Here is a 17,408-nt window from a genome sequence, read left to right as displayed (position 1 = left end):
GTCTGCTCGTGAGTTATTCCTCGACACTTACCTTTACTTCGCCGGACTTAGCCTGATGTTCAGTTTCCTTCGACGACAGATCTCGCCAAGTCTCCTCCCTCGGCCTCGACACCCTCTCTTTGAGGAGAGCCGTCTGGCGATGTCCCGCCTCCTCGCTCCGCTTCTCCTCCCGTCGGTCCTCCCGCTGGTTCTCCCTCTGCTTCTCCTCCTCCTGGTTCTCGCTCTGCTTCCCCTCCTGCCGCCAGCCCTCGCCGCAGGACGCCCGCCTTTCGTCCTGGTGAGTCTCCGTCCTCCTCCGACCAGGAGTCGCTCAGTGGTTCGGAGTCGGACGATCAGTCAGACTTCGAAGGAAAAGGGGGTGATTATAGTGATGAGGATGATAGAATCGTGTCGGAGGGTGAAACCGAGTTAGAGGAACACTCGGATGATGATATGGTGGCGGTTAGTGTAGAGGACAACAACGTAGATAGTCCTGAGCGTGAGTTCTTCGTCCAACCTCTCACACCTTCGCCGAACTTGGCCTTGTTTATCTGTTCTTTAGCTCTCCAAGACATTGCTAACTCGCAGCCGCTCCTGCCCCTCCCCCTGCTCAAATTGTGGGCCAGAAACGACGCCGTTCCCTCTCCTCTTCTTCTTCTTCCTCTTCTTCTTCTTCCTCTTCTTCTTCCTCTTCCGGGGTTCTCCCCCCCCCCAACGCCATCGCCGCTGCCGCCGCTGCCGCCGCTGCTGCCGCCGCCATCGCTCCTGCTCCCGCCCCCGGTCCTGCTCCCGCCGCCGGTCCTGCTCCCGCCGCCCCCGTCGCTGCTCCCCCCCCTTCTCCCAGAGGGGAGCCTTCGCCCAAACGGGTGAAGAGATCACTGCGGGAAGAAGAGTACTTGTGGGAGAAGATGAAGTCCGAGCCTGGTCGTTGGATCGCGGTTGGTGTTGACGAAGCGTGTGATCGTTGCCGGTGAGTCCACCTATTCGTTCTACGCCGAAGTTACTCCTGCTAATTAGTAGACGTGAGATTATCACGTATAATCGTCCAAACTGGCCCTGCCTCAAGGCAGTCAGGCCACACAACAAGGCCCTCCGTTGTGCTTCATGCACGTCTGGCCCCTGCTCCTTCTGTCCCGTTTCCTCTGCCCGGGACATCCCGCCCCGTCCCTCCGACTCTTCGCCCTTCCCCCCTCCTCAGACTCCAGCGTCTGTCCCCCGTTCGCGGGTACCGTCTTCGTCTCTCCGGTCGGTTCGCCGTACTTCGCCGGACCTCCGCCCGTCGCCTCCGTCGCCGTCGCCCTTCGCTCCTGTGGCCGGCCCATCACGTCTCCCGGCTGTTCCTCCTTCGTCTTCTCGCCGTCCTTCGGCCTCTGCTCCTTCGGCCTCCCGTCCTTCGGCCTCTCGTCCTTCGGCGCCACGTCCGTCCTCTCCAGTGGTAGCTTCTCCTCCGGCTCACAGCACCCGAAGTCGGCGTCCTTCTGTTCCTCCGGCCACTTCGGCGGCCCCTCCCGTCACCCCTCCCTCTGCTTCCCAGAAGACACCGAAGTCTTCTTTAAAGAAATCAAAAGGGAAATCTAAAGGGAAGGAGGTTGCCTTCAATGATGGTGATGTGGAAAGTGAAGATACTCAGCGTGCTGGTCCCTCTGCTCCCCGGTTGTCCCTCGTCCACCCTCGTATCTCCCTGGACGTCCGTATTCCTGAGGACGAAAAGGAATTCGCCACTTATCGTTCTCTCGTCCTCGGTCTCACTACTCAGCTTGAGGCCGCCCGAAATGATACATCTCTCCTGCTTGACTTCTCTTCTCGTCAAGCTAACGCTTTAAACAATCTTACTGCGGCGTTAGTAGATGTAGTCAACACTGGGGCTCTGGACGACGAAGCAAGGACAAGGTTAGCGGCCGTCTCTCGCCGAAGCCTTACTGAGATAGCCGATGTTCGCCGAAGACTGTTCGACACCCCCTTCCTAGTCACTCCTATGGCGTATGAGCCACCACCGTCCCTTGACTGGTTAGGTCGCCGTAGTAGTTCTCGTGTCCCAGCTTCCGCCCAGACTGCTCTCGACCTCCTCAGTCTTCCCTTCGAGTGTCTACGGACCATACGTTCTCTGTGGAGGACTCCGAGCATGCAAGCTGCTCGAGATGTCCAGGACTTCGGTGACTTCTTCGGGGCTATGAATCGGGCATGGAATGCTTCTCTCTCTACTGCGTTCCCGTCTGAGACTCTCGATCTACCTTCGGTCATCGGTAGCCTCCACACCAATCCCGCGGGACCGAGTAGATCGAAGGAGAAAGGAAAAGGAAAAGGTAAGGGTAAGAGTAAGGACAAGTGAGCGGTACGTAGCTGTAATCCTATGTTGTATGCAGTACGTTCTATCTCCTAGCCCTTCGCAGTCGCCCTTCCTTCGGCTTAGTAGGGTGAAGTTCGTGGAACTTCGCCAATATGTCGTCAGCTCCATCGACGTTCTCCACTGGTTCCCATGATACTGAGTCGTCTGTTCCTTCGTAACCTAACCACTCCACCAAGTACTCTAACTTTCCTGACCTCTTATTTACTCTAGAGTCTACAATGTCTTTTACCTCCCACGATTCCCCTACATTATCTACCTCTACTGGGCCAGGTGGTTCAGCTTGCTGACCAGGGAATACTGGAGGATGATAAGGACGGAGCAAGGAGACATGGAATACGTCATGGATACCTGCCATCGTTCCTGGTAGTTCCAATTTACAAGCATGAGAACCCACCTGCCGTACTACTTTGTACGGCCCACTTTGCTTAACATCTAACTTCTTCATTGGTCTCTTCGTCTTAATATTCTCTAACGACAGCATCACTAGGTCTCCTTCCACGAAGTTCGGCGTAGCCCGGTGTTTCCTATTGTATCCTTCGGCGTACCTCTCATTAGCTTTCTCAATTCCTTCGATACAATCCTTGTGTATTTCAGTCAAGTCTTTTACCATCACCGTAGCAGCGGGTACTTCGACTTCACTGGCCTTGATCTCTTCCGCCCACCGAGGATGATATCCATAGTTCGCATAGAATGGTGTCTTATTAATCGCGGAATGGTGGGTGTTATTGTAGGCGAAACTAGCTCGAGCTAGTAGCTTCGACCAATCGTTCTGCTGATAAGAAGTGAAGATTCGAAGGTAGAGCTCTAAGGATTGGTTGGTTCGTTCAGTCTGTCCATCAGTCTGCGGATGATATGCAGTAGAGAGATGTAGTCTTATCCCGAGACTATCGGTCAAGTTCTTCCAAAATTTCGAGGTAAACTTCGATCCCCTGTCAGACACTATGTTCTCTGGTAGCCCATGCTGAGCTACCACATAGTCCATTATCAACTCGGATAGGCCAGCTGCGGTTAACTTCGTCGTAGTCGGGATAAAAATGGCCCATTTGGTCAACCGGTCCACCACTACTAAGATGGAATTGTATCCATGGGAATTCGGGAGCTCTTCAATGAAATCCATCGAAATGCTGGACCATGGCTTCGTAGCCACTTCCAGTGGTTTAAGCTCTCCATGGGGTCTCTGCCTGTTAGTCTTTGCTCTCTGACACACCGCACATCCAGCGATGTAATCTTCAACATCCTTCCTTACTCCAACCCAAACGTAGTCCCGTAGGACTAGCTCGAGAGTCTTCGCTGAGCCTGGGTGACCCGCTAGGACCGAGTCATGCCGCGTCTTCATTATCTTTAGTCGAGCATCGGCGTAGTTCGGCACATAAGTTCGACCATCGAACGTGAGGAACCCTCTTGAGTTCCATCCCCCACGAAGTATTAAAGGAGACCGCGAACTACGGCGTAGTTCGGTGATTGATCCTGGTTCCTGCACGTTATCGTTACACGTAGGATGAGAACACTCAGCGCAAACGACTCCTAATAATTCTTCTCTGACCCCTTCTATGTCTTCGTCCTCCTGAACTCCAAGTACTAGATCCATAGGGTCCACAAGATCATTTTCCTCTACCTCCCTTGTCCCTTGCAATGCTCGAAGGAGGTGACGCAACTCCGACGTGGTGGCGTCAACTTCGTCGAACTTCGGCAGACCTTGGATAAGGTTGCTCTCTTGTACCATGGTACTTCCTTTCCCGGAATGATAGTCCGCCCGTCTAGATAATCCATCTGGAAGACTTGCCTGGGTTCCTGGCCGATAAACCATTTTAAACCTGAAGTTAGCTAGCTCCTCTACCCACCTACCTTGCCGAGGACTGAGTTGTTTCGGCTCCATCCAGTAGGTAAGGTTTAGATGGTCGGTAAGTACTGTGGTTTCTACCTGCAATAATAAGTGTCTCCTTCTTCTGAAACCCTCCACTACAGCGAGGAACTCCTTTTCTCCTACCGTATAATTCAGCTGAGCTGTGTTGAAGGCACCAGACTCAATAGCTACCGGGTGTTCTTGACCAGCCGTGTTGATCTGCGAAATTATGAACCCCCAGCCGAAGAACGACGCATCTGTCTGTAATATCGTCTTCAATGTAGGGTCAAAATGGGCTAATACCGGCGCAGTACACATCCTAGCCTTCAACTCTTTGAAGGCTGACTCCTGTTCAACTCCCCATACAAATGGTACCTCCTTCCTTGTCAAGTCATTGATAGGTCTAGCAATCTTCGAGAAGTTGGGGACAAAGCGCCTGTAATAGCTTACAACTCCAATGAATCCCCTTGACTCTCGTAGATTCTTAGGACGTGGGAAGGAAGTGATGGCATCAATGTATTCTGGGTTCACCGATACACCTTTAGAGGATACCACGAAACCTAGAAACACCACCGAATCTCTTTCGAACTCGCACTTACTAGCTTTCACGTACAGGCTCGCCTTCCGCAGTACCTCAAAGACCTTCGCCGTAGTTCCTCGTAATTCCTCCAACGTATTCCCATAAATGAGGATATCGTCAATGTAGACCACGACTCCATTCCCTAGTAGCTCTCTAAACACCTCATTTAGGAAGTGTTGGAAGACCGCGGGGGCGTTTCGCAGCCCATCACGAACAACCAGAGATTCAAACATACCATACTGTGTCCTGAACGCCGTCAGGTGTTCATGTCCCCCTGTCACCCTCAACAATTGGTATGCTCCAATTAGATCTAGTTTGCTGAAATACCTTGCTTTTCCAAGTTCTTCGGTAATTTGACCTATTAGAGGGAGAGGGTAGGCATCTGGTATGGTCGCTTCGTTCAGTTTTCGATAGTCGATGACCATTCGCCATTGTCCTTCGGCTTTCTTCGGTATCATAAACATTGGTGAGCCGTATGGCGAGTTACTTGCCCGAATTCGGCCAGCGGCGATTTCGCGATCTAGTATGTCTCTCAGCGCGCGTCTCTGATCTTCTCCTTGAGCATAGAGGGAGGCGACCTTAAGGTTCGCCCCCTCCTTAAGCTCAAACTTCAAATCGTAGGACCTTGAAGGGGGAAGGGTCTCTCCTCCCTTCTTCGGATTAAAAACGTCAATGTACTGGTGGTATTGTTCAGGAACTACCTGGAACAACTCGTCTTGTTCCTCCGGGCTCAGCTCTTCAAGCTCATCTTCGCCGCGGAGGTCTATCGCGTCCGTCAGAGTCGCCAGCCCTATGGCCGCTAACTTCGCCGCACTTGGTGGGGTAGGGATGGGAAATTTCACCGAGTTGTCTCTTCCATCAAGGACAACCCCTTCCTTCCTCATCCAATCCCACCCTATCACAACATCTGCGTCGCAGAGCGTTGTTACATCGAGACAAACAGATCGCACTTCGGCGTCCTTCGTCAAACTAAATCCGACTTCGACAAACTCGGTGATGGGTCCAGCGACACTCACCGAGCCGTCGAACATGTGAACGGGTACGCTCACCTGATATCGCCTCTTTTCTACACCTATCTTCGCTGCTGCCCTAGGGCTTATATATGAACAAGTAGCTCCAGTGTCCCAGAGCGTAGTTAGCTTTATTCCATTAATGAAAATGTCCGATTTAGGTTGATCTCTGGAAACGGAAGGGATGAGGAGATGATTATCGACATTGCATGAACAAGGGGTACTGAGTGGTGTATTTTTGTATTCACAATCCTCTGGCTCCATCAGCTGTGTTTCTTTTATGGGTTTGGGAATGGTGGCCGAGAGAATATGGCGGACCCGCCGAGCCTCGCCTACTGCGACAGGTCCTCTTCTTTTCCCTGGTCCTCTTCCAAATCTACTTCTCCTCCAACCGCATTCAAGTTCCTCCTCTGTCCGAGAGGTACTGCGTTCCCTCCCGATCCTCCACCACGTTCTCCGAACTTCTCCCCCCATGGAGGCAACAGTCCAACCTTAACCTTAGCCTCCCTTACAGGGCATTCCTTCAGCCAATGTCCTGCTCCACCACACTCGGTACACTTCCCCTCCTTCCTCCTTGTCTCCCTCAGATCGGAGCTCGGCCTAGGCCATCTTCGGCGAACTTCGTCGATGTTTGACGGTGTACTCTTTACCACCGTCGACATCATAGCCGCCTGGACACCACCCTGCGCCGAAGGTTGCCCCTTTTCCCATTTCTTCTCTTCTTTCTTCTCCGTCCTCTGACTTTCCATCCCTGTCGTTGTCCTTATCCCTCCTTCCCTTTTCCTCTCTGCCTCCTTCTCCACTTGTCTCCTCCACAGGCGGTTGTCCAAGGGAATCACAAACTCCAATAGCTCTTTCACAGTCCCAAACGATCTACCGTGTCTTGCAATTTCATCTAGAAGGTGCGATTTTAGTCCTTTCTTGGCTCGGTCAACTAGGTTTCCATCATCAGACCACTTAAGAATCGCAACATGTCGCTGGAAGGCGGAGAAGTAGTCCGAAGCAGACCCGGTTTGCTTGAGGTCGTTAAGTTGTCGGGCCGCAGTTCCTTCTTCGTCTGGATCGCCAAAGTTAGTCTTGAGGTACTTAACGAACTGATCGTGTGTCGTGAGGTACTCAGGAAGAGGTCTTTTGGATAGATCGGGCTGCACTGCAAGAAGAGGTGTTTCGCGTAGATGAGAGATCATGAAAAAGACTTTCTTAGTGTCGTCGGGGAAAAGATGAGAGTTCAATTCGAAATGTACGTCGCACTCAGACAGAAAAGCGGTTAACTTGTTCCGATCTCCTCTCCAGAGGTCTGGGTTAGGTAGCTTTATCCCCTTCCGTTGTTCGCCCACTACGCTTGGGGTCGCCGAAGTTTGCCGTCCCATGGCGTACCTCACTCCTTCTGATATCCCTTCTGCAATCCCGCCCACTGTATCCCTTTCTCTTCTCTGTTCCCATTCCTCCCTACGCCTTCTCTCCTCCATCATGTCTTTGTTCATATTCGCCACCATCTGCATCAAGGCCAACACCACCCCTTGTGTTCCTTCTTCTCCCAAGTTCGCCGTACTTCCAGTGTTTTCTCTTGGGCGTGGGGTTTGGTCTGATCCAAGTGGGGATCCCGCAGGTGGGAGAGCATTAGACGGAGGAGAAGGAGGGTTAGAAGGCACCGGTGGAACGAACTCATCTCCTTGAATTGATCCCCCCACACTATCCTCCACTCCAAGGTCCTGCCCCATTGCTCTGCTAAGCTCCTCCAATGCTCTCCTCTCGTTCTCCTCCATCCTGTCTCCATCCCTACTCATCCCTCGTGTAATTCTTCTTTCTGGTTCCATATTATCTTTGTACTTCTCCGAGGTTCGCACGGGTCGTCGGTAAGAGCGATCCTTGATACTGTCACGGCCGTCGAACAACTATTTCTTAATAGACCGACGGTCGACGAACCTCGGCTAACTTCACGCTCTGAGTCGATGTCTCACCCAACCGGGAGGGCGCAGACGTCGAAAGGGGTGTAACTACGGCGTACTTCGGCGTAGTTACTCTAACTAGGGTTTTGTTCTACTGATGGCGATGTATCTTGATTTATAGCTATCTCTATCGGTCTTTCACTACTGACAACAATCAAGGATCGCTGAAGAACTTCAGCGATCTTCTCAGCTAATATTATCTACTCCTCCTAGACGTTCATCCAACCCTCTCGCGCTTTGACGTACTTCAACGCACTTCGTCCAACTTCCCCGAACCCTCGGCCATCCTCTTCCTCCTTCGATCTTTGTACTTCTCCGAGGTTCGCACGGGTCGTCGGTAAGAGCGATCCTTGATACTGTCACGGCCGTCGAACAACTATTTCTTAATAGACCGACGGTCGACGAACCTCGGCTAACTTCACGCTCTGAGTCGATGTCTCACCCAACCAGGAGGGCGCAGACGTCGAAAGGGGTGTAACTACGGCGTACTTCGGCGTAGTTACTCTAACTAGGGTTTTGTTCTACTGATGGCGATGTATCTTGATTTATAGCTATCTCTATCTGTCTTTCACTACTGACAACAATCAAGGATCGCTGAAGAACTTCAGCGATCTTCTCAGCTAATATTATCTACTCCTCCTAGACGTTCATCCAACCCTCTCGCGCTTTGACGTACTTCAACGCACTTCGTCCAACTTCCCCGAGCCCTCGGCCATCCTCTTCCTCCTTCGACTAACTCCGCCTAACATCACCGCACTTCTGCTCCCATTGTCCCTACTTAGCCTAACTCCGCCTAACATCGCCGCACTTCTGCTCCCATTGTCCCTAATTAGCCTAACCCCGCCTAACATCGCCGCACTTCTGTTCCCATTGTCCCTACTTAGCCTAACCCCGTCTAACTTCGCCGTACTTCTGCTCCCATTGTCCCTACTTAGCCTAACTCCGTCTAACTTCGCCGTACTTGGTGTCAGAAGTCCTGAGTTACGTGTAGAGTAAAGAGGTTAAGGCGTGATGGGGTTTTGATGGCCAAAGGAGGGTCATTGTTGGTGGAGTAATCGAGGTGTTACGACGTAGTTCGTGACATTCTGCGATCGGTGGCGTACTCTGCCCCTTTGAATTCGAAGTTCATGTGACATGCTGCAAGGAAGTTGTCCAATTCTCCTCGTTCTCCACTGAAGGTAGGTGGATCCGCACACCTGGTTCTTCCTGTTCGTTCGTTGTTGGTAAGTTTTGGCTCCAAACACGGCTTGTTTTCTTCGACTTCGATCAAACTTGCCCCTTTCGATGTGAGTATCTGTTGGTTCTGTCGGTCAGCTTTCATCGTAGCCAGTTCTTCCCTTAATGCATTTTGTTCCTTTTGTTGCATCGTCATAATGGCTAACAATTGTGACAACTGCTGCGATAATTCATTTAGCGGATCTGGGGTAGTGGTAGTAGAAGTGAGATCATGTGAAATGGTACTTCTCGAAGAACTTGTTGGTATTTCTTCCTCTGGGACCAGCCCTTGTTCCAACTCCTCTTTTTCTGGTATCATTTTCCGCGCTTTCCCTCTGGTGAGCATACAGTACTCTCCGATTCGACCCAAGGTGCGTAAGGCTGATTCTTCAACTTGTAACGGTACTGGAAACACGACGACTAGGTCGCAGGTTGGGTCGAACTCGATGGAGGTCTCGTGGAAATCTAGGGGCTCTGGTGCTAATGGATCGTGTCTCCTCTGCAATCGATGTAGCCAAAGAATGATATTGAAGAATCAGCAAAGTTGGTACTTTGCTGATTGTACTATATACTGTCTACAGGTATCCGTGTCCTCCTCTCAGTTCCTACTGCAAGCGTCTATGTACATACTCGGACAGGTGAAAAACCGCTTTTGAGCAAACCCAGTGGGGAAATCTCGAAAAGGGAAAACCCGTCCCTACCTACTGCAGCACTGCCTCCAACTCCCGCTTTCCTCTGTCCTAATCCGTCGAACTCGATAGAGTCCTCTCGATTCGTTGTTACCCCGTAACACCATCCCGGCCCACGCCTCGTGTTCACCATCCAATGACGAATACATCAAGGAGGTTTTGGAGTTATCCTTGGACTGGTTCTCATCCTTCGAGACCGTATGTCCTTTCTTATTATTCTTATTATTCCTCCATTTCTTTTTACCTCCATCCTTTACATCTGCGTTTTCTTTCCTGTTCGTATCCTCTCTTTTAGGTTTACGACAGTACTTCGCTAGATGTCCTACAGTGTCACAGTTATAACACTTTCTAGTTTCTTTCCTGGGCTGACCATCAGAGATATTATCTCGGTTCACCCTTATTCCTTTATTTCCTTCGACGAACATCGCGAATCCCTTCCTATTGGTTCTACCAACAGGGCGCGCTTTACGTCTCGCCGTTTCTTTATTGAAGATCGATAAGACCTTTTCCCAAGTTCTTTCCTCTGCTATGAGGGATGTTACTTCGATCTGAATGATCCTGTAGGATGGTGCTAGAATGGTATTGAGGAATAACCCAGCTCGATCCTGTGAGTTAAACTTCAACCCCACCAATTTCGCTTCGGACATCGTCTTCGAGAAATCCTCCACATGCTTAGCCATTTCTTCGGCCGTCGCATCGTCCCTTAAGTCATAGCTAAACAACGCTTGACGGACATTCCTTTGATTCTCGATCGTCGCTGTTACATGCAGGGCTATGCAGTAGTCCCACATTTCTTTAGCTGACATCTTCTCAGATATATCAAGCATCACAGCATCCGACACTGTTCCCTTGATCATCCCCTGCGCTTTATTCTCCCTCGCTTGCCACTTTTCCCATTCCTTCCACTCTTCTCCAGTAATCCTTCTACCAACCACTTGCCCTTCGACGGGCGTGGTAGGAGGTACTGATCCCGCCCTCTCAGCTGCCGATCTCACCCCTATGCGACCAGGTTCGGTATCATTACCTGTGACGATATTCCACACGTCACCTATCTGTAGATACACCTCGATCGACTTCCTCCACGGAGCATACGATGCTGGATCGTGGGATAACTTTGGGTGGTTCTCAAGAGAGATCTTAGACGACACGGAGGTCATTATGAGGAGAGTTAGAAATGGGAACTTGCCTTTGTTATACACAGAAGGTATGTGACTTCCGACTGTTAATCTGTTTGCTGATATTAGATGATAATACAGAGGGGAAAAAGAGCATGCATCAATTCTACATGTCTCTATACTTATCACATTCCACTCACACGCATAAAACCAGAGACGATCGAATAAAGTTCAGAGGATAAGTTGAACGGAGAAATATTCGACGGAAGGGGTAATTCTAACGGCGGTTCGGCCGTCCTGGCCCGATTCTATCGGCTAACATGTTGCCCAAAACGCCCGAGGTGAAGATCCTCCTCAGAGGTCTATCGTTTCCATTAATGGTGGGAGTGAATCCAGTAGAGTGTTCACTTCCTTCATCCATTTCGATCTCGTCCCCCACGAGATCTTCACCGTCATCGTCCTCTTCCCCCGATGAAGCTGGTACCGGACGGTTTATCTCTGACTTGGGAGTCAAGGACAGATCACCCATAATGTTGCGTAACTGCTCCTCGCCATTCGCATCAGAAATGTCATGTGAAAAAGCACTCGGTTCTGGGCTCCCGTCCATGTCCGAAGTTAAAGTTAATCCTGTGTTGAGAAAGTACATCGAATACATGTGGGAAACGACTGTTATAAGAAACGCAGGATAAGTGGCAAACTCCGACTCCGACCGATTTCGCAGGTCGGACATGAAAAAACACAGCTCGAATCCTCAACACAGCTTTTGTGCTGAGTAAGTAAGTGATACGTGATCCAGACACAACACACATCAGTATGAAGAAACGACCTCGGCCGGAACATATAGAGGTAGTGATCACCACCTCATCGAAAAAGAGGAACGGATCGACCGATGTGTGCACCCGCAGATGTCGGAGGAGGACTGATATGGAGAAAGTCGGACTTGATATTTCAAACTCAGTGAACAACACTGCTTTCAAGCACTAGCAGGGGAATACAGTGTGTTCAGTTTGTCCAATCTTGTACTCGTACGGATGTGGAGGATGTCAGTGAACATACGGGAGATTGTCAGTTGAATATGACTTCACATAGAGTTTGTTCCAGGATCCAGAATGAGCTTCCATCGCACATAGTGTTAAGGATGTCAGGGGTGAACTTCAGAGATCAGTAAGATGCCATTCAGGGGGAGTCGATACGAACGTAATGGCCGCATGTTGGTTGATGGATGATAGACATGTTCATGAGCGCGGGAGAAAAATGACTCAGATCACTATCATCAGCTACATGACATGGTTGGATATGAGAGTATGACACAAACAAAAGTCATTCACATAGTGGAAACGACCAATGACAGTGGTTGTTTTTCTATCGGAAAGAAGGAATTTTGCCGACTTGATTTGCAAAGGGGCAGTGGCAGCCGGAAGAAGTATGGAATGATGGGAGACAAGAAAGGGAGTGTAAGATTGTTGACAAACTCACATATCCTATCACCCCTCTTAACATGAATAAACTCCACACCCAACTTTCCCTTATCCTCCAGGTCCACCAACTCGGACATTATAATCTCCTGCAAGGGTCTTCCACTAGGATGAGGAAGAAGATTCTCTTTCATATGCGTTACGAATATCCTCAAACCTTTAAGTGGTTTGATTATCTGGGTCGGTGCGGTGTATGGGGTTGTCATGATTGGACTGAGAGGAGAATGTGTCATATATTGTTCTGGGTTGTTATTGGGGACTTTTGATGTTACAACATCTCTTTTGTATGACGACTGTGACGAGGTAGTAGATCGCGTTGATGTAGTTGATTTTGTGCTCATATCAGATGCAAGCAAGTGATGATTGGATTGTGATGGTACGTTATGAAATGATTGTGATTTGGTATCTATGCTAGATGTGGGTGTATTGTTCGAGATTTTAATTTGGCGAGATGGTGATTCGGCCCCATTAGGAGGGAGTGGAAGACGTGAACGGACCAAAGTGGCCAAAGTGGTTAATTCGTGATACAAACCAGGGGGAGATAGGTGACCGAACATGAGTGATTGTGGACGGGATGAGTCGTATGAGCATTCTATCTGATTTATCAGTGAAACTGTCGATGAAGTTAACTTATTCACTCCATTTTCCCAAAAAATACCCTTTACCCGGTCCCAGGTCCCAGGTGACAGTAATGTAATACTCGAATAGTACAGAAAGTGGTGGAACGAAGTGTCAGAGGGACAGAGGAGTATGGGTGAGGGGACACGGGGAAGAGTTTAAAACTTACAAAAACCCCTGCTAATCTTCCTTCGATCCAACTAGTGGCTGCTTCATCCCATATAGCTCTGTTCAAACGCTCACTCTCCTCTCCTCGGGCTTGATCAATATTCAGCTCTCCATCAGATCTCCAACCACTTTCCACATCCCCAAAGAATAAGAATTCCCTACCCTCTCCGGAATTCCTCACAGTTGTATCAACGTGTTTGACATCGCTGTGTCCCGCAAGCGGAATCGATGACTTCGTCTCTGCGTGGAGGTGAGAAGAAGAGGTCGTACTAGAAGATGACCGTTGAGTGGAGGAATCAACATCACCGAATGACGTGAGCAAAGAGGGACGTTGAGATGAAGAGAGATTATGAGAGTCCTGATGTATGACTGATTCAGAATTTGAAGATAAAGCACCAGGATCGTATCGTATGAAAAAAGCTGAAGATTCATACGTTCCTTTAGAAGTACAACCGTGATTCACCGGAAAAGCCAAGGTTGTGATTGGTAATGTCGGATGTAAAGGACGATGAGTTTGAGCCAAGATCAGACTATAGATCAGCTATTGAGTATGGTGAGATTATTAAGCTTACGGAGAGAAGATAACACCGCTACCGTCATTTGGACCAGTGTGAGCTAAAGAAGTTTTCCGTCTTTTCTTACGGTTCTCAGGGAGTTCTTCTTGAGCCCATGAACCTAACTGAGGCCAGAGATCACCTCCGTACGCCATGGCGAGTTTATCAAGAGTATGTTTTATGGCGTAAACTGGAGGTCTTACGGGAGGGGGAGGTTCAACTTCTATTATTCGTGGTGGAGGATTGGTTGGAGTGATAGATTGAGAGTTATCATGAGGGATCGACTTTGAAAGGTGCTGTTTGGGAGAGGAAGAGGTGCTGGCTTCAGGTATAGGGGTTTGTGAATGTGGTAGAGGGGATAATGGAGTGATGGGATGGGACGGGGGAGGGATACGGGAAGGAACAGAACCGGAAAGAAGGATAAGAGAGAGGTTATGATCTAAATGAGCGTGGGTGATGAGGTAACATCTGGGACATAAGCTTTGAGCTTTGGGTAATAGCAGAGTAGTCAGATAAAAATTGGAATATAAAAATGTGAGCAGCCGAGTGGTAGTCTACTCTTTATTCTCTGTTCTGAGAATTGAAGAGAGGTTCAATAGATTTGGTGAAGAGTACGGTGGGAACAGAAGAGAGACGTTAAGTAAATTGGACATACGACATAGTGTGGACAGAAGGGAGAAATTTAGCAGACTCGATAGGGTAGATAATGGGGGGTAGGAGGGAGTATGAGGAAATGTAAGAGGAAGGAGATAATGAAGACTCACTCGAGGAAAGAAAATACATAAGCAGCTTTCAAAACCGGAGTATTGTGTGTTGAAGGGAATACGAGATCCGGGAACATATCACTTGAGTCCTTCTCTCGAAAAAGAGAAACCAAAGCTCCTAATCCGGAACCTGGTCATGAGCTTTTACACATCCTCGCTTATCCTTGCAGAAACTCCTCGCTCTTCTCTTCAGAAAATCGAAGGAACAAGTAGGTCGGGCCCATGCTTTTGATACTGTGCATGATGGTCAATGTCATATCGGACGGAGACAGATTGTTAACCCTTTCCCCTGCTTTGCAAGACGGAGAATAATGGAGGAGGGGGAGATGAAGTGATAATGTAGGAGATGGAGAAGACGATGTGTAAATGAAGACGTCGCAAAGGGTAGAGGAGGAATTTAAGACGTGGAAAGGGTGAGGAAGGAATGATGTATAACTCACCTCCTTCAAGAGCTAAAAAACCATCTTCCCATCGTCTGTTGATCGGTTTCAATAGATATCTATAATCATGAGCACTGATCATTATCTTCATGATTACTTTATCCAAATTGTGAAATACCATGATCTTTCCCGCAGACCGCTGACCGGTGGTTTGACAAACCAGTAAACCACTAACTCGACTAAACATCGCATGGTTTAGTTGCATCTTCGTGATTGAGTTACAGAAACAAACGAAAACTCAAACTCACCCAGAACAATCAGTCTCAAGAGGACCTCCTCCACTACCCAAAACGATCAGTTCGAAAGTATATCCTCTCGTTCCCATAACATTTTCCCCACCTAAATCCGTTGTTTGGTTTATCTTCTTTACATCCTCTTCTATCCTTCTCTCCCTTTCTGTCCATTCTATCTCTCCTATCCCATCTATCTGACTTTGCGGTCGAGATTGTACAATCCCACTGGATTGTATAGCGGTTTGGATGGTTTCACTCTCTTTTCCAGATCTTTCAAATTCGGGATGAACATGATTGACACCAGTATGTTCTTTGACCTCACCCGTGGACTTAGACATATCTTCCTTTCCCCCTGTATAACGAATATGATGGATGGCTTGGAAGCAAATTGGGAAAAGACCCTTGAACAGAAAATCATAAAAGGGCTTGAAAAATCGTGATTGTTCCAAGTGCCTGACTTGGGTATAGAAGAGTGAGGTAAGAAAAGTTACTGGACTAGGTCGAAAAGCTTGAGTAGGCCAGATGGAATGTGAGATATTATCGGTCCGTAGCTCGACACTTTCTGCTAATGGCCAGGGGAACGACGAGAATGACAGAGAGAGCACTACACAGGTTGAAAGGTGATATATAATTCGGAAGAATACAGAGAGAGAGAGAGAGAGAGAGAGAGAGAGGGAGAGGGAAGAGATGGAGGAGAGATGGTGAGTGAGAGGACGACCACCGAGTAAAGTTTCGGATGTAAGCGATGATACAAAATTAACTTTGGTCGCCAAGAACAGGCTGGCTAAACTGGGATGGTCGGGGTTAGAGAAATGATATATGTATGCACCGGATATACATACAGAGTAGCAATAGTACAAAAAAGTGTACTGTAGGTACAGTACATTCGACGATGAAAGGAATGACTACCCCTATAATACCTACTTTGTACAATTCCCTTTCCTTTCCTTTCCTCTCCCACGGCTATACGGCTATACGGCAGTTCCAAGGGGTGAGAAAAGAATATACCATCTCACGATGAAAAGAGCTGTACTTAGACCGAGTTGAGACATGTTGTGAACAATGGTCGAGGTCAAGAGGTAGGACCGACACCGATCCATTCTTCTAACCAACGGAATACTTCGTGCTACATATCAGCCACTTCTCTCTGTCGCCATTTTTGGACACAAAACCACTTGAGACGAGCTATGTTGGACATGGCCGAGAGTCGATGATGGCTACCTCCAAGAAGTCGGTGAGGATCTACTGCGACCTGGTGCAGGACAAGCTACGAAGTAGGGGAACGGTCAATGAAGGAGGGGTTGGAAGAAAGGACGGAAGAAGAGATAAGACGCACATGCCATTTCACTGAATTGTGCGGTTTTAAAACCCAATGATTCTCATCAGGAAAGTATAGTAATCGACTTGGGACACCTTGAGTTTGAAGAGCTGTGAAGGTAGCTACAAGTAAGTTCATCTGTCCTTTTTCGATGTCGGAGTGCCCATATAGTGGAGTGCGAGATACGAACAACCTGTTACTAGTGAAGACATCTGAAATGGGTAGGAAAGAAGGGAAAGGTGAGTGGAGATGCAGTAGGATCTCCAAATGGTATTGTTGATGTTGTTCAGTATAGAGAATACGTCAAGAAGATAGGGACTAAAGAGAGAATGACTTAAAGGGAACTCACCAAAACCTTGACCATCTACTAATCGATAATCTCTCCCAGAATGAATGACCAACTCCGGTGTATTCCATTCAGATACATGATTCATTGGATTCCATCTAATTTCAGCTTTGCCCATTCTTCTTGTAGCCCCTGATGAAAGGATAGAGGGGAAATCACCCACTTTTCATAATTCGACCTTGAACTAAGAGGTGTTCCCATGAAGTCCCTTCCCGTCAACTCTTTTCGTATAAGTGGTACTCACTCCGTGGGAAACCATAGTTCCTGGTTATCAGCCTCCTCCCTCCTTAACTGACCTAGATGATAAAACACGGAGCCTTTCTCCACTTGACCATCAAGAAAATAGCACGCTCAGGCAATGAGCAGCAAAAGACTAGTGAAACAATCGTTCGGATCAGATAAGCCAATACACATAGAATAAACGAGATTCGTCCGAGCAGTGAAATGGGAGATGTTTGGGGCACAATGGGGTACGAAGGAAGATAAAATAAGGGGGGACAGGAAACTCACCTCGGTCGTATAATATGTACTGAGAGTATCAAAGATCCCATCATGACATACAATAGCTTTGAAACCAAAGACGTTATGTCCGTTTATCCAATTAGCCATATAACCACCGTAACTGGCTCCTAGCATGGCGGTACGTTGTGGGTCGATCTACTTTTTAGCTTGGATCCATGTTGGAAGAGAAAGGGCTCAAAGAAGGGCGAAGAAAGGGCTTTAATAGAGGAAAGAGGGGGGAGAAGGGGGGGGGGGGGGGGGGGG

General features: G+C 48.7%; 6 protein-coding genes across 6 annotated transcripts in view; 1 reads left to right on the top strand and 5 right to left on the bottom strand.

Moving 5' to 3' along the window:
* Positions 1-139: 139 nt before the first annotated feature.
* On the top strand, positions 140-1,680 carry TREMEDRAFT_66022 (uncharacterized protein; the record flags this gene model as incomplete). Its single annotated transcript, XM_007008111.1, has 5 exons — positions 140-277; positions 304-478; positions 568-949; positions 1,000-1,583; positions 1,610-1,680. 5 exons carry the CDS (start codon positions 140-142, stop codon positions 1,678-1,680), a joined length of 1,350 nt encoding a protein of 449 aa, XP_007008173.1.
* A 4,411-nt stretch (positions 1,681-6,091) lies between these two features.
* Positions 6,092-7,576, bottom strand: TREMEDRAFT_66020 (uncharacterized protein; the record flags this gene model as incomplete). The annotated part of the gene is made up of 2 exons (XM_007008110.1): positions 6,092-6,496; positions 7,175-7,576. The coding sequence occupies 2 exons, from the start codon at positions 7,574-7,576 to the stop codon at positions 6,092-6,094; spliced, it is 807 nt and encodes a 268-aa protein (XP_007008172.1).
* Positions 7,577-8,771: 1,195 nt separating this feature from the next.
* TREMEDRAFT_66019 (uncharacterized protein) lies at positions 8,772-10,769 on the bottom strand (the record flags this gene model as incomplete). The annotated part of the gene is made up of 3 exons (XM_007008109.1): positions 8,772-9,403; positions 9,629-9,977; positions 10,545-10,769. The coding sequence occupies 3 exons, from the start codon at positions 10,767-10,769 to the stop codon at positions 8,772-8,774; spliced, it is 1,206 nt and encodes a 401-aa protein (XP_007008171.1).
* Positions 10,770-11,004: 235 nt separating this feature from the next.
* TREMEDRAFT_66018 (uncharacterized protein) lies at positions 11,005-11,382 on the bottom strand (the record flags this gene model as incomplete). The annotated part of the gene is made up of 1 exon (XM_007008108.1): positions 11,005-11,382. One exon carries the CDS (start codon positions 11,380-11,382, stop codon positions 11,005-11,007), a length of 378 nt encoding a protein of 125 aa, XP_007008170.1.
* A 669-nt stretch (positions 11,383-12,051) lies between these two features.
* Positions 12,052-15,071, bottom strand: TREMEDRAFT_35751 (uncharacterized protein; the record flags this gene model as incomplete). Its single annotated transcript, XM_007008061.1, has 9 exons — positions 12,052-12,378; positions 12,700-12,798; positions 12,990-13,228; positions 13,385-13,529; positions 13,575-13,826; positions 13,947-14,010; positions 14,307-14,436; positions 14,747-14,805; positions 14,995-15,071. 9 exons carry the CDS (start codon positions 15,069-15,071, stop codon positions 12,052-12,054), a joined length of 1,392 nt encoding a protein of 463 aa, XP_007008123.1.
* A 980-nt stretch (positions 15,072-16,051) lies between these two features.
* TREMEDRAFT_70362 (uncharacterized protein) overlaps positions 16,052-17,408 on the bottom strand; it is a gene marked incomplete at both ends in the record, with an annotated part of 4,967 nt that continues 3,610 nt past the window's right edge. Inside the window, 6 exons of the mRNA XM_007008107.1 lie at positions 16,052-16,105; positions 16,316-16,419; positions 16,647-16,741; positions 16,807-16,851; positions 16,888-16,907; positions 17,154-17,300. Of these exons, the coding sequence (XP_007008169.1) occupies positions 16,052-16,105; positions 16,316-16,419; positions 16,647-16,741; positions 16,807-16,851; positions 16,888-16,907; positions 17,154-17,300 (465 nt within the window). The remainder of the gene's footprint in view (positions 16,106-16,315; positions 16,420-16,646; positions 16,742-16,806; positions 16,852-16,887; positions 16,908-17,153; positions 17,301-17,408) is intronic.

This window comes from Tremella mesenterica (assembly GCF_000271645.1).
Source record: "Tremella mesenterica DSM 1558 unplaced genomic scaffold TREMEscaffold_18, whole genome shotgun sequence".
In the NCBI taxonomy this organism is placed as follows: domain Eukaryota; kingdom Fungi; phylum Basidiomycota; class Tremellomycetes; order Tremellales; family Tremellaceae; genus Tremella; species Tremella mesenterica.
Note: the sequence above shows the minus strand (reverse complement) of the source record. Positions and strands in the feature narration are given on the sequence as shown.